The sequence below is a fragment of the Perna viridis genome, chromosome 2, assembly GCF_037379345.1.
Source record: "Perna viridis isolate PV_CMFRI_1.1 ecotype Kerala chromosome 2, ASM3737934v1, whole genome shotgun sequence".
NCBI lineage: Eukaryota > Metazoa > Mollusca > Bivalvia > Mytilida > Mytilidae > Perna > Perna viridis.
This window is the reverse complement of record NC_142446.1, coordinates 29,458,341-29,470,535: the sequence shown is the minus strand read 5'-3', so window position 1 is coordinate 29,470,535 and position 12,195 is coordinate 29,458,341. Positions and strand designations below refer to the sequence as shown.

At 31.0% G+C, this 12,195-nt stretch overlaps 1 protein-coding gene across 4 annotated transcripts in view; it reads right to left on the bottom strand.

Moving 5' to 3' along the window:
• The window catches only part of LOC148624539 (uncharacterized), a 36,111-nt gene extending 24,630 nt beyond the window's left edge, over nt 1-11,481 (bottom strand). The window contains exons 1-5 of one of the 4 annotated variants that reach the window (XM_088567204.1): nt 11,433-11,481; nt 9,641-9,660; nt 8,871-9,192; nt 7,111-7,204; nt 3,610-3,705 (exon numbers count right to left, since the gene is read on the bottom strand). In XM_088567204.1, coding sequence (XP_088423330.1) covers nt 3,610-3,705; nt 7,111-7,204; nt 8,871-9,185 — 505 coding nt within the window. In that variant the 5' untranslated portion in view covers nt 9,186-9,192; nt 9,641-9,660; nt 11,433-11,481. Of the gene's footprint in view, nt 1-3,609; nt 3,706-5,392; nt 5,408-7,110; nt 7,205-8,870; nt 9,193-9,562; nt 9,765-11,432 lie in introns of those variants that run through there. The other 3 variants (XM_088567203.1, XM_088567205.1, XM_088567206.1) reach the window with 3 other exon arrangements.
• Nucleotides 11,482-12,195: the final 714 nt, after the last annotated feature.

Below are 12,195 nucleotides of genomic sequence, written 5' to 3'. Positions count from 1 at the left end.
TAGCAGGTGCTTTACATACTATTTTTTTCCTGGATGTTTCATATAATTCATGAAGTAGTTTAGAAGAAGTTGCAAATACAAAGTGGACCTTTTCTTGCTATCTAAGCCAATGCAAAAGTCAATATTTTGCTAATGGAAACTCCAAATCCATTTAGATAAAAAATAAAGTAGGAGGAGGCCAATGGCATTACCGAATAATAATTCCCTCAAAGTTTCACAAAAATATGTCTAGTGGTGTAAGGGGATTTTTCAAGTTATCATTTTGAAACTATAAACTATAAAAAATATAAAATCAACATAACTGAAGTGCATAATTTTGAATTATGTTGAAAAAAAAGCTTGATCTGTATTTTATAGAACTTAACATTTGTACCAACTTCGAATTAATTCCTGATTATTTTTCTCATTTTATTTCTTGTAAATAGAGGGATGGGAAGTACTCAAAATAAAATCACTGGAAAAGTATGGGATTGTGTTCAAGATCAAAATTTAGTAAAGTTTGAAAAATCCTATGATTTGGGCTTCATAAAAAAACAAATCTCCAATTGAAAATTTCCTGAAGTCTGGTGCTTTACCTCAAACCTTCAATTTCAAGTGATCTGATTGATCCAAATCTGAAGGATTTGAGGAAATTCTTAATTGGAGACATTTTATGAAACCAGACCCTGTACTCAAGGTATTTCTATGAAGCCACTAGGGGTCAGACAGACAAAGAGATTGACACATTGATAGGTGGAAAGACATACACAGGTCAACAACAACAAACAAAAACAAAAAAAAAGGGTATTTCATAATACCTTATCATATCTTGTGTTGTTGTTTATGAGGGTGTAAAAAAGAATTTACAGGTGCAACTAGACCTTTAATAGAAATAATCACCAGAAAGGACTTAATTTACAATATAATATACCTAGAAACACTGTGAGCAAGCTAAAGAAGTGACCCCCCACTTAACAAAATAATTATCATATAAATATTACAACTTCATTATGCTGTACAAGTGTTTCAATGAGAAACCTCTCATCAGCAGCAACAGAACCAAGTACTTAGAAGGATCTAAATCTACAATAAAATTATATACAATTATTCAAAATTTAAAAAAAAATCTAAATAGAAAGCCAAGTCCTAAAAGTTCTACCAAGAGCAAACATTTAATGAAACCCAGTGTTTTTGAAGTTCTAAATTTAAAGACACTGCAAAAATATAGGTAAGGTCTGGCAAGTCTGCCTATTAGTACTTGGTCGGTAATAGGAATAACATTTTTCCCTTACAGTGTGTCATATGAATTATTTTTCATTTGAAGCCTGTAAAAAGGACAGGAACCATTTTAAAAGACACTAATAATAGTAGCATGAAGTGAAAAAATGTTGTGCAAAACAAAGAATAATATTAGGATATCCTACACTTTTGAACATTATCAAGTTAATAGTGCTACAGAACAATAAGTAGAAACAATGTACAATTCTGCATGTCATTATGATTTTTTTTACATTAGGGCATTTACTCGTTCATTTCTCAAACATCAATCAAACCCTGATTTAAGTAGAGTGAGATATAGTTACATAATTTCATAGAATTCCACTCACATATCTATTTTGGTACAGACCATTTTCTTCTCAAGGAGACCTGAGACTTTTTGCAGAGTGAGAAATTCTTTTTTTTGTGTAAGCTTGAAAATATTTTTTTTTCTTCAGCAGCAGCCAGAATTTTGTATTTGAAAATGTACATACACTTAACTTGTCTTTTGTTTGGAAACAAGAAATTTTATTTTGTTTCAGTCCTAACTCAATTAAAGTGCTGTTAGCACTAGAGGTTTATGATTCTGGAGAAAATTGTAGCATGAACAAACTTTCAAAGTTTACATGATGTAAAATAAAACTGTAATCCTACATTTGTGTTTCCTATATCATTTAGAACTGTCTTTTCCTAATATGTGGAAACTGAATGTCAATCTTTACCACTGATTTCAGAAGTATTGACTGTAATTAATATTTTAACAGTATTCAACTTCACACACATTTACAAATTTTGTTCCATTTCACCATTTCCAAAAATTGTTAAACCTGTCCAAAGTTAATTTGCATTTACATTCATAAACTATTTTAACTGAGTATTTATCCTGCAATGTAATTATACTCAAATAAAACCAATTATATATTCAGTTTAAGAAAATAATTTCCTAGATAAACATAAGGTTTTCCACAACTAGACATTTTTTATCAATTTGAATTTTTGAGCCAAATTTTTCTTGGTTCCAATCACTCCTCTTCACTTCCTGTTCATTAATCATAAAATACTGTTAATAGAATGAAGATTATGACTTATAAGTGTATGAAAAGGAGCATTCTTAACATATTTAATATTTCTTGACATATTTCTAAAAGAACTAAATTCCTTATATGAATTTTAGTACTGAACATCTTTCAAGACCAAAAAGGAGTCCGTCAAATCTTCATTTGGATCGAAAACTTGTTCCTTAATATATTTTGAAGAAATAATGGAATATCATTGCGCTGAATTAGCCAGAAACATATTTACTGGTTATAAGAGGTATTGAATGATATAAAATGAATTATATTTGGACTATATGTTCATGTAGAGTTCAGAAATAGTAGGGAAGTTCCTGGCATAGACCGGTGACATTACATATTTTGATCCCGAAGGAGCAAAAACCCCAAAACTCTGAGCCAGACCTTTGTGGTACAATATAACAGACATCTGTATGCTTGACTTATATAGTTAATTGTTTTTTGAAATGCTAATTTTTGGCCTGTTTGGACTTCCAAAACAGTTGGGACCATAACACAAAAAATCCTAAATCAATTCATTGTGGCTTATACCAAATTTTCAATTCTTCCCAAGAAACGTTGATGCAAATTTTATCAAGGTCCACCAACCTAATAGTCAAATCATGGCATGATTACTAAGTATCTAATCAGGATGACATGGACAACTTTTTTTGTGGTTGTTTAAAAATTGCTTAGATGTTGCCTTCTCCAACTCCATGAAATTGACTGCAATGCATGATATGGTATTTTGTAAGTCTTTAATTTTTCTTCCTCATACTAAGTTATGCAGAATTTTTAGATAAAACACAACCTTGAGGTCATTAGTTGTGTAGATCAGGTCACTGTTGAAGTTACAAGCAAAACCTTGGAAGAAATTGAGTAAGAAAACATAGCAAGATGTTGCGTGCTAAGTATAACCCCACTCAACCATCTCAGTGAAACCTGGGAAAGGGAGACACAGTAAAAGATATCATGTAAAAGCAATTACCAAATTTTTAAGCATTCCCTTCAATATAAGCTGAGAATTTTCATTATGCAGCACCTAAAAAGCTTCTAAGTCAATCAGTAAACAGGAAGTAGATGAACAACAACCATGAAAGGGGAGACATGGTACACATGATCATGAGAAAGCAATATACCAAATATCTAAGCATTCCCTCTGGTACAAGCTCAGAAATCTGTTACAAAAAAAAGAGTAATGGACGGACGGACGGACAGATGAACCGATAAGGTGACTGCAATATAGCCAAGCTCCCACTCTAATGAGTGGGCATATAAAATTGTATTCCTTTGTTCTATCTTAAAAAAAAAGATGGTTTACCTGGGAGAACTTGTTTCAAATAGCCAACATAATGTGACCATACCAGTCCATGAGCTACATTTCCTGCTGGCATTACATGTCTCATAGGCTTAGTTTCTGTAATAAAAAAAATGAGCAATTTGTGCCAGCAAAGAAAGCTGAATGTTACATTACAAAAAAAAAAAAAAAAAAAGATGAAAGTACTAAATGAGATACCATTTTTGTTGTCTAAAATATCTTGACAAAAATCTTTATAATAAACTTGAATCATTACTGAAATCGATAAAACAATAAATGGGATGGATAACATGTCTGGATTTGTGTCATTTTACATATTTGACAGCACCATTTTTAAATATAAGTACATTGTATTAACACTTTGCATAGTTTAAAAACTTGTCGGAGTTACAAATTAGACAAAGTATGTATCAAACAATAATAGCATATACTACTGAAAAAATGTTCTTTGGGTAATAAAGAGCTGCGCTTATAGCGTATGATATGCCCGTTGCCCTTTTAACTTGTCCTTATGCTTTTAATGAATTTATATGATCAACTAGAAATACCCTATCCATCCAAAAAAAAAAAGTATAAAATACACAAAAAATTTGGCACTATCAAGGCTACCTCAATTATAACTAAGTTTGTTGTCTTGATTTTTCACCCATACATTTCTATCTTGTTTAAAACACACTTTTCTGACAAGGTTACCAAGTACCTTTTATATTTATTAGTCGATCATCATAACAAATGACCTGTTTTAAACAATTTTTCAACGAATAAAATTTCCTTGGCCGTTCCCGGTTTTTTTTAAAGAGTGTGAACTCCATAACACGGAAACGTAATTTGGGCCTACTTCAATTGATATGAACAATTCACCAAAGTTTCAAAAAAGTTAGTGAAAGTGTTTTTGAGTAATTGTGTGCAAATACTTAAAAATCTTCCTATTTTTAAGTATAAAAATTCATAACACGGAAACAAAAAATCTGAAATTTATAAAAATCAAAAGGGAGCTTATGTCAATAGATATGAACAATTCACCAAAGTTTCATAAAAGTTGATGAAAGCGTTTTTGAGTTATTGTCTGAAGCGTGGACGACGGACAGACGGACAACAGTATACCATGATACGTCCCGTCTTTGACGGGTGTATAAAAAATCATTTAGCATATTTGTCTCCAATAGTATACAGTTCAATATTTACTGAGTTAAAGATTTCTGCCTGCAACGTACCGGTACATCGACAAAAAAGGCTACATGTAAGTTTACCATACTAAAAAGTGTATGTAAAAAATTGTTAAATTTGTACCACAGTTTCAATTATAAAGCCAATTCTTGGACTTTTAAATACAACATTGACATACTTTTCCTTAATATTACACCACTAAAACTCCTAAGGGTGATGAATGGATAGACAGGCAGATAGAGAGGAGGGTGGAGTTAGGCAGCTACTTAAACAACATGCTTTTACTGCAGTGAGGTAGGTAAAAAGGAACAAAAGCATTTCACATATAAGCACTGATGTGTAACTGATACACAGTGCCTTTTATCAATCTGAAGCTGTATACCAAATTCAAAATCTTTTCAATAATGGTGTGTCAAGATCTGAGGCAATTCAACAGATGAAAATTGATATCAACGTGATTTCAATGCTTACACACTCTACACCTGAATATGATTTAGGTTTTGCACGTCAAGTACAGAGCAATTTGTGCTCAAACAATATTTGGCTTTATTAATTGATAATGCACTGCTGTGTTGTAAAATTGCTTTTGTCTCCATCAAAGGAAATACGCAATACTTACTATAACACATGGTGTACATCTGCATTTAAAGGTCAAACAATCATTTCATTCATCATACATCATTTCCTAATTATGTTCACTTTAAACAAAACAATTTTGTGATTCCCGTTTTTAAGTATCTTAATATATAGAATAGAGCATCAGCAAAGTCCCTATCCAGCTGAACTTGCATACCAAATTTCAAATTCTTCCCAAGAAATTTTGATGAGCTAAAATGCAAAGGGCAAACAGGAATATAGCAGGCAACCAGGCAAAAAGTCTTACACACAATAAAAGTCATCAAGCTGAAGCTGTAAACCAAATTGAAAATGACTCTTGAAACAAGCTAGACCAATCAATGTCTGGACCTGTGTCGCACTGCAGCTTTGATTTATAGTTGCAGAGAAAAATGCTATGGAAGAGGTATTATGGACTGAAATACCGAACTACAGAACATGATTCCCATAAAAATTCGAGAATCAAAATTTCCTGATTATATGCACAATAACAAATGGTATTCGTGTTACATACCAAGTTTCAGGAATTTCTGTAGAGTAGTTATAGAGGTGTTGCAATGACCAACTAATACATGATGATTTTCAGTACACTCTAAGTTCAAAGGGCATAACTTCCATAAAAACAAGAATATAAAAATTTCCTGATGATATGCACAACTACACATGGTGTTCTTTCTACATAACAAGTTTCATGAAATTCGGTTAAGTAGTTTACAAGAAGTTGTGATGACAAGCTGATACATGATAATTTTTGGTACATTGCAAAGTTCGAAGGGACATAACTCCAATAAAAATTAGAGAATCAAATTTTCCTAGTAATATGCACAACTACATATGGTGTTCTTGCTACATACCAAGTTTCATAAAATTCAGTCAAGTAGTTAATGAGGGGTGAAAATGACAAGCCAGTGCATAATAATTGTTGGTAAATTTCTTAGTTCAAAGGGCAAAACTGCCATAAAAACAATCAAATTTTCCTAATGCATAACTACATTTGGTGTTCTTGCTACATACCAAGTTTCATAAAATTCAGTTGAGTAGTTAAGGAGAAGTGGAAATGTCAAGCCAGTACTCAATAATTGTTGGTAAATTTCAAAGTTCAAAGGGCAAAACTCCCATAAAAATTAGAAAATCAAAATTTCCTGACACAATTCACAACTACATATGGTGTTCTTGCTAAATACCATGTTTCAGGAATTTCTGTTGATTAGTTATAGAGGGGTTGCAATGACCAGCTGATACATGATGATTTATGGTAAATTTCGAAGTTCAAAGGAGCATAACTCCCATAAAAATTAGAGAATAAAATTTTCTTAATAAAGTGCACAACTGCATATGGTGTTTTTGCTATATACCAAATTTCAGAAATTTCTGTTCAGAGGAGTTGCGATGACAAGCTGAAGTGTTACGGACAGACCCAAGTCCTAGATCAGCTTTGGCCTTTGGTGATGCAGGTAAAAAGGTTGCTGAAATTCATATGAAGCATTACAGGCTTTATGTTTTGGGCAACAGCTAAACTTACTGCCCAAGACTTATATAAATGGAGGGTATACGAAAGTTGGAATGAAATGGAATAATTTTTCTCATTTTTTTTTGTTAAAGCAAAGGATAAAAGAAATAATTTTCGGTCAAGTTGTCAAATGTACCAAATAAAAACATACATTTTTTTAATAAGCAGAACAAAAAGTGGTTCCAGTATGTCATTTATTTTTTTTAATCTACCTCTCAATTTCTCTACACATTCTGACACCCATGCATCTTGCCCTCGTTGGAAATTTACTTTAACAGCTTCTTGTAGTACTGTTAAATGAGGAATCTGAAATCAAGAGTAAATGCATCTTTAAAAGAAGACCTATCTATAAATCAATCATAAGAGTTTCAATGGTCAATTTTTTAAGACATAAAAATATACAAGAAGAAAATACTTAAGCTGAAACATAGATATAGGAAGTAAATATGCAACAGAGGCAAAAGTCGCAGACACACTTTTAAAAAATTCAGACATATAGCTAGTACTTGAGTTACCAAGATGAATTAAAATATGCTTTGAAGGGCATATCGATGAGAACCCAGAATAGTTTGGCAATTATAGACACAGCATACATTCAATCTTGAAACAGCTCTGAATTTGGAAATAATGAGGTATAACTTTCTGAATAGAATGAAATTGGTAGGTACTTCAAAGAACATTAAAGTTTCCAATTAGACATAAGAAATATTAGAGCAATTTATACAGCATTTATGAAAATGCATGTATTTTTTTTCTGGCCCCTATCTTATAAACAGTTTGGGTCAGAACCTTACAATCAATACAAACCTCGCTTAGGTGGTATAGAACCTTGTACATGTAGTATAATTATTACTTTTGTTTCTTTATACATGTCATTTTGGTTATTTCATGTTCTTGTTGTGTGTGTCTATTTTCCCTGTCTAGTTGTTATCTTTGGATTATGTTACCTTTTGAAACTTTATTCCCTTGATTTCCATTTCATTGAAATCCATTATTGCCCAGAAACCAGAAGTTAAGAACATAATATTTTTGGCTCCTTCCAGTCCATAATTCCTGAACAGTAAACCATAACCCCAAAATCTGTGTGGTATATTAGCCTGTATTTCAGGTTCATAGAGATCCATACACATTTAAGCTTACAATGGGATAATGTAATAAAGATTATGTGGAAGTTTCATTAAATTTCATTGGGTACTCCATGTCTCCATACTCATAAATGACTAAGTCCATGCTTTGATAAAGCGAAACCTCAAAATTAACTTGGATCAAAATCTAAAGTAAGGGGAGCAAAACGGTAATATGTAAATAAGATTCTGTAAAAAAAATTCATAGAATATCATTCAATGGGGTAGGAGGAATCAAAGATAAGAGATGGGTATCCTATACTCCTACAACATAAGTGGTTTGAATTCCATTCCTCTGTAACATTAGGATAGCACCAGGTCAGGAAATAGCTTGCCAGACAACCTCTAGCATTGCTGGAGTAGGTATCCCATGTCCACAACTTCATAAAAAGTCAGTGTTTTGCTAATGTGAAACCAGCAAATTGATTTGGATCAAAATCTAAAATAGGAGCAAAATGGGAATGTGCAATTGAGATTTTGTTACTAATGACTATGCCCAGGTTTTGCTAATGGGAAACCTCCAAATTGATTTGAATCAATATGTAAAAATTAGGAGGCACATGATAGAAATATATAATAGATTCTGTAAAAGTTTCATTAAATTCCATTCAGTGGTGTAGGAGGAGTAATGGATAAGAGGTAAGTACCCCTTTGTGTAAAGTGAAGGAAGGAAGCATGAATGGATTTCTTTATGCACCCCCACCTGCAGGTGCAGGTATAGTAATTATGATATTTATAGCTCAGTTAGACTTTTGGTTTTGGTTAGCTTAAAATCCATCTATAAATGATTTAATTAATGTGGGGGTATTCATAATATTGAATTTCAAAATGACTGAAATTTCATTTACCTCATTTTCTTCAACATTATGCAACAGAAGAATAACGGAAAGTTGTTGTTTGTTCTGTGAATCCTCCAAACCCATTAACAGTTCTAAGTTGCACCAAGGACGATCTATAGCCTTCTTTGTAATAAACAAAAGAGATTTGTCAGCTTCTTTAAAAATCTCAGTTAACCTAGACAAGAAAAGTTGACCTGGTTTGGCCTCATCTTGAGTGAGAAATTCTATTCCTTTTTTTTCAAGTTTGGGGATGATTTCATCGAATACCAAATGCTGATCCTCAACATCATTCGAGTGAGACAAAAACACCTTCACTTTGCTCATTGTGAATCTATAAAAAGACAAACCTTTCTTTCCTTATATATATACAATTGTTTTATAGCAAAAATAATTCACTTCACATGGAATTCTTTTTGGGTAAGAAACATGATTAAATCCTTTAAATATAAAATAAGAAATATGATTAAATCCTTTAAATACAAAATAAGAAATATGTATTTTTACTAACACATTTACAATATGAAACAAATTTTAACACAACAAATATTAATTCTCCATATGCTTTAAAATGTTTTATGCATATTAGTTAATATTAAGTGATTATTGCAGAGTTGAAAATTTGAATACATTAAGCAAATAGCAAACAATTTCATTCTTGTACAATGAACTAGTAATTACTAAGTATAAACATATATACGTACCCAACAAAACTGCAGCTCCTTATTTAACTTTCATTTCAGATTTAACGTTATATTTGAAAAGTATTCAATAATACATACCTATCACCAGTGTTTGCTTTCTACAATAAGATATTAGTTCCAGTTTATTACATTTTCAGAGAATTTCTTGCTATCAGAAATTGAATTTTCCTTTAAGTTTATTTTTAAACATAAACTTGCAAAGTGCTAAAAATAGATTTAAATCTTATTTTGATTACATTCTTCCTTGATAGGAGCACTTGCACTAAATTGATTTCAGAAAAAAAGATCTTCACAGAATATGGATAAATAAGATGATACACAGTTATACTTGGAAAAAATAGAATGCATTCAAGAAAGAAAAGTTAAAATCTATTAAGGAATACTCTGTTACAAATGCATATATTAGCATTGTAATAATTACCAGATTAACAAACATCATGGTTCATTGCACTGAAAGTTATCAATGTTGCAATGATCACTATAGATAGCGAGTACATTGTATATGAACAAAATAATCCACATTCTTTTTTTATTTTTTATCTTAATATTATCTTTTTAAAGATATTAAAATTGGTTGTAGGAAAGTTGTTTATTGTTGCTTTTTTTCCCATGTTTACTTGTGTGTTGCATTAGGCCCAGTTATCCTTAATTGTCTTTTTCATTAGACTTTCCAAGGGCCAATACCTACTACTTGCTTATGGCACTGTATCTTTGAAGGTTGATTTTTTAAGGGTCATAAAAAATTGGGTTATGAAAAATGTTTTCTTCCCTTTAGCTTAACAATAACTGTAAACAGACATTTAAACAGTCCTAAAAATTGATTCAACAACAAATTGATTGACATCTACTGAGCTGCATGATTGGTTTTGTTATCTAATTCCATATAAATATATATTATTTTGACATATCCAATGTTGATACATAGACAGTAACAGTGCACTGACTTGACATTTAACTGATATACGGATGAAGCCAGTGCAGTGTTGTCACCGTATAGAAGTTCCAATTGGAGTCTATTTTATGTAATATATTTTCCAAATGTATAATAAAAGTACCGATGCATCAACATTAGTATCACATAAAATAAATTCCAAACAGAATTTTTGTTAAATAATAAATTTTCTTTGGAATAAATATCATGGCTTCTCATATTCATTCATGCCTACATAATAAAAGAAAACAATGTTACAGGATTTTTCATATATTTCCTTTTTTTCAAAGATATGAAATATTTATAAAAAAAAATTAATTGAATACAATACATGTTTGTAGTATATTTGAATTACATTTGTCTTAAGAAATCTATATTTTGTTAAAGAACATAATTCTACTTTTATTCAAAATGGTAGCAATAATATACAAATATAAATATTTATTCTTAATGGTATATTTATTAAAAAAGTAAAAATATTATGTAATATTTGTTCTGAATGGTAAAAGTATTATAGAATATTTGTTCTGAATAGTAAATGTGTTATATAAAATTTGTTCTGAATGGTAATAGTGTTATAGATTATTTGTTCTGAATGGTAAAAGTATTATATAACATTTGTTCTGAATGGTAAAAGTATTATAGAATATTTCTTCTGATGTTTCATGCAGTAATAGTGTATAATAATAAATCCACAAAAGGTGCAGTTTGAAAGTATAATGTTATGTTTATTCCGAATAGTAATAATATGATATAGTATTCATTTGGAATGGTAAAAAATGTAACATCTTTCAAATTAGTCACAATTTTTCACATGTTTGCATGTAAACGAATTGTAAACAGTTTTTTCATTGAAATTTAGGTTTATAGCACAACTTTATTTGTTTACTGAACTTCAACAGTAGATCCATCATTTAAAACATAAATATTTTTTCATACTTATCAGCTTCCATCTTTGCTTTACTTATATGCATTGTGCACAGGTAAATACATCTATCTCATAATGAACACTATTAATTGTCAATATGAAACCCTTCATTAAAACACCTTTCTGATTTAGATAGTAATCAACCAGGTGTAAAAATTAAATGCTTATCAGGAACAACTGTTATATCATTTTCCTTATATTACTGGAACAAATATAATACTGAAGGAAAAAATATTCCATGACAGAAATTCTGTAGAACATATATTATCATAACATTGTTTCCTTTTGGAATAAATATTATTAGGAACAGATATAAGTTGACAGTGTTACTGTCTTTATAAAGCAACAAACTTATAAAACAAAAATGAAGTTTTGAGCAATGAAAACAGTGTTTTTTGTTCTGAGTGGGTGACATTCTGGCAATTTCAATACAATGAAATGTTTGCGATGTCACAACAGAAAGTTATATTCAGTCAGTGACCGTAATTATATAACTTGAATCCATCAGCACCATGAAAACTGATGTATTCAACGGGTCATGGTTTTCCTTTCCTCGTTTGTCTACCCCGGACTTGACTTTTTATGAGTAACTTGGCGGGTGTTTCTAGAAAAGCAGAGGACGCTTACCCTACCGGTGCACCTGGCCCATGCTCCCAGTTTTTAGTGGAGTCTGAGTTGCTCATTTACTTTTGTTACTTTGTATGTATGATTTTAGTTAATTTATGTTCTTTGTTGTTTATGTCTGTTTTCCATGTCTGGTCTTTGTCCCTGGAT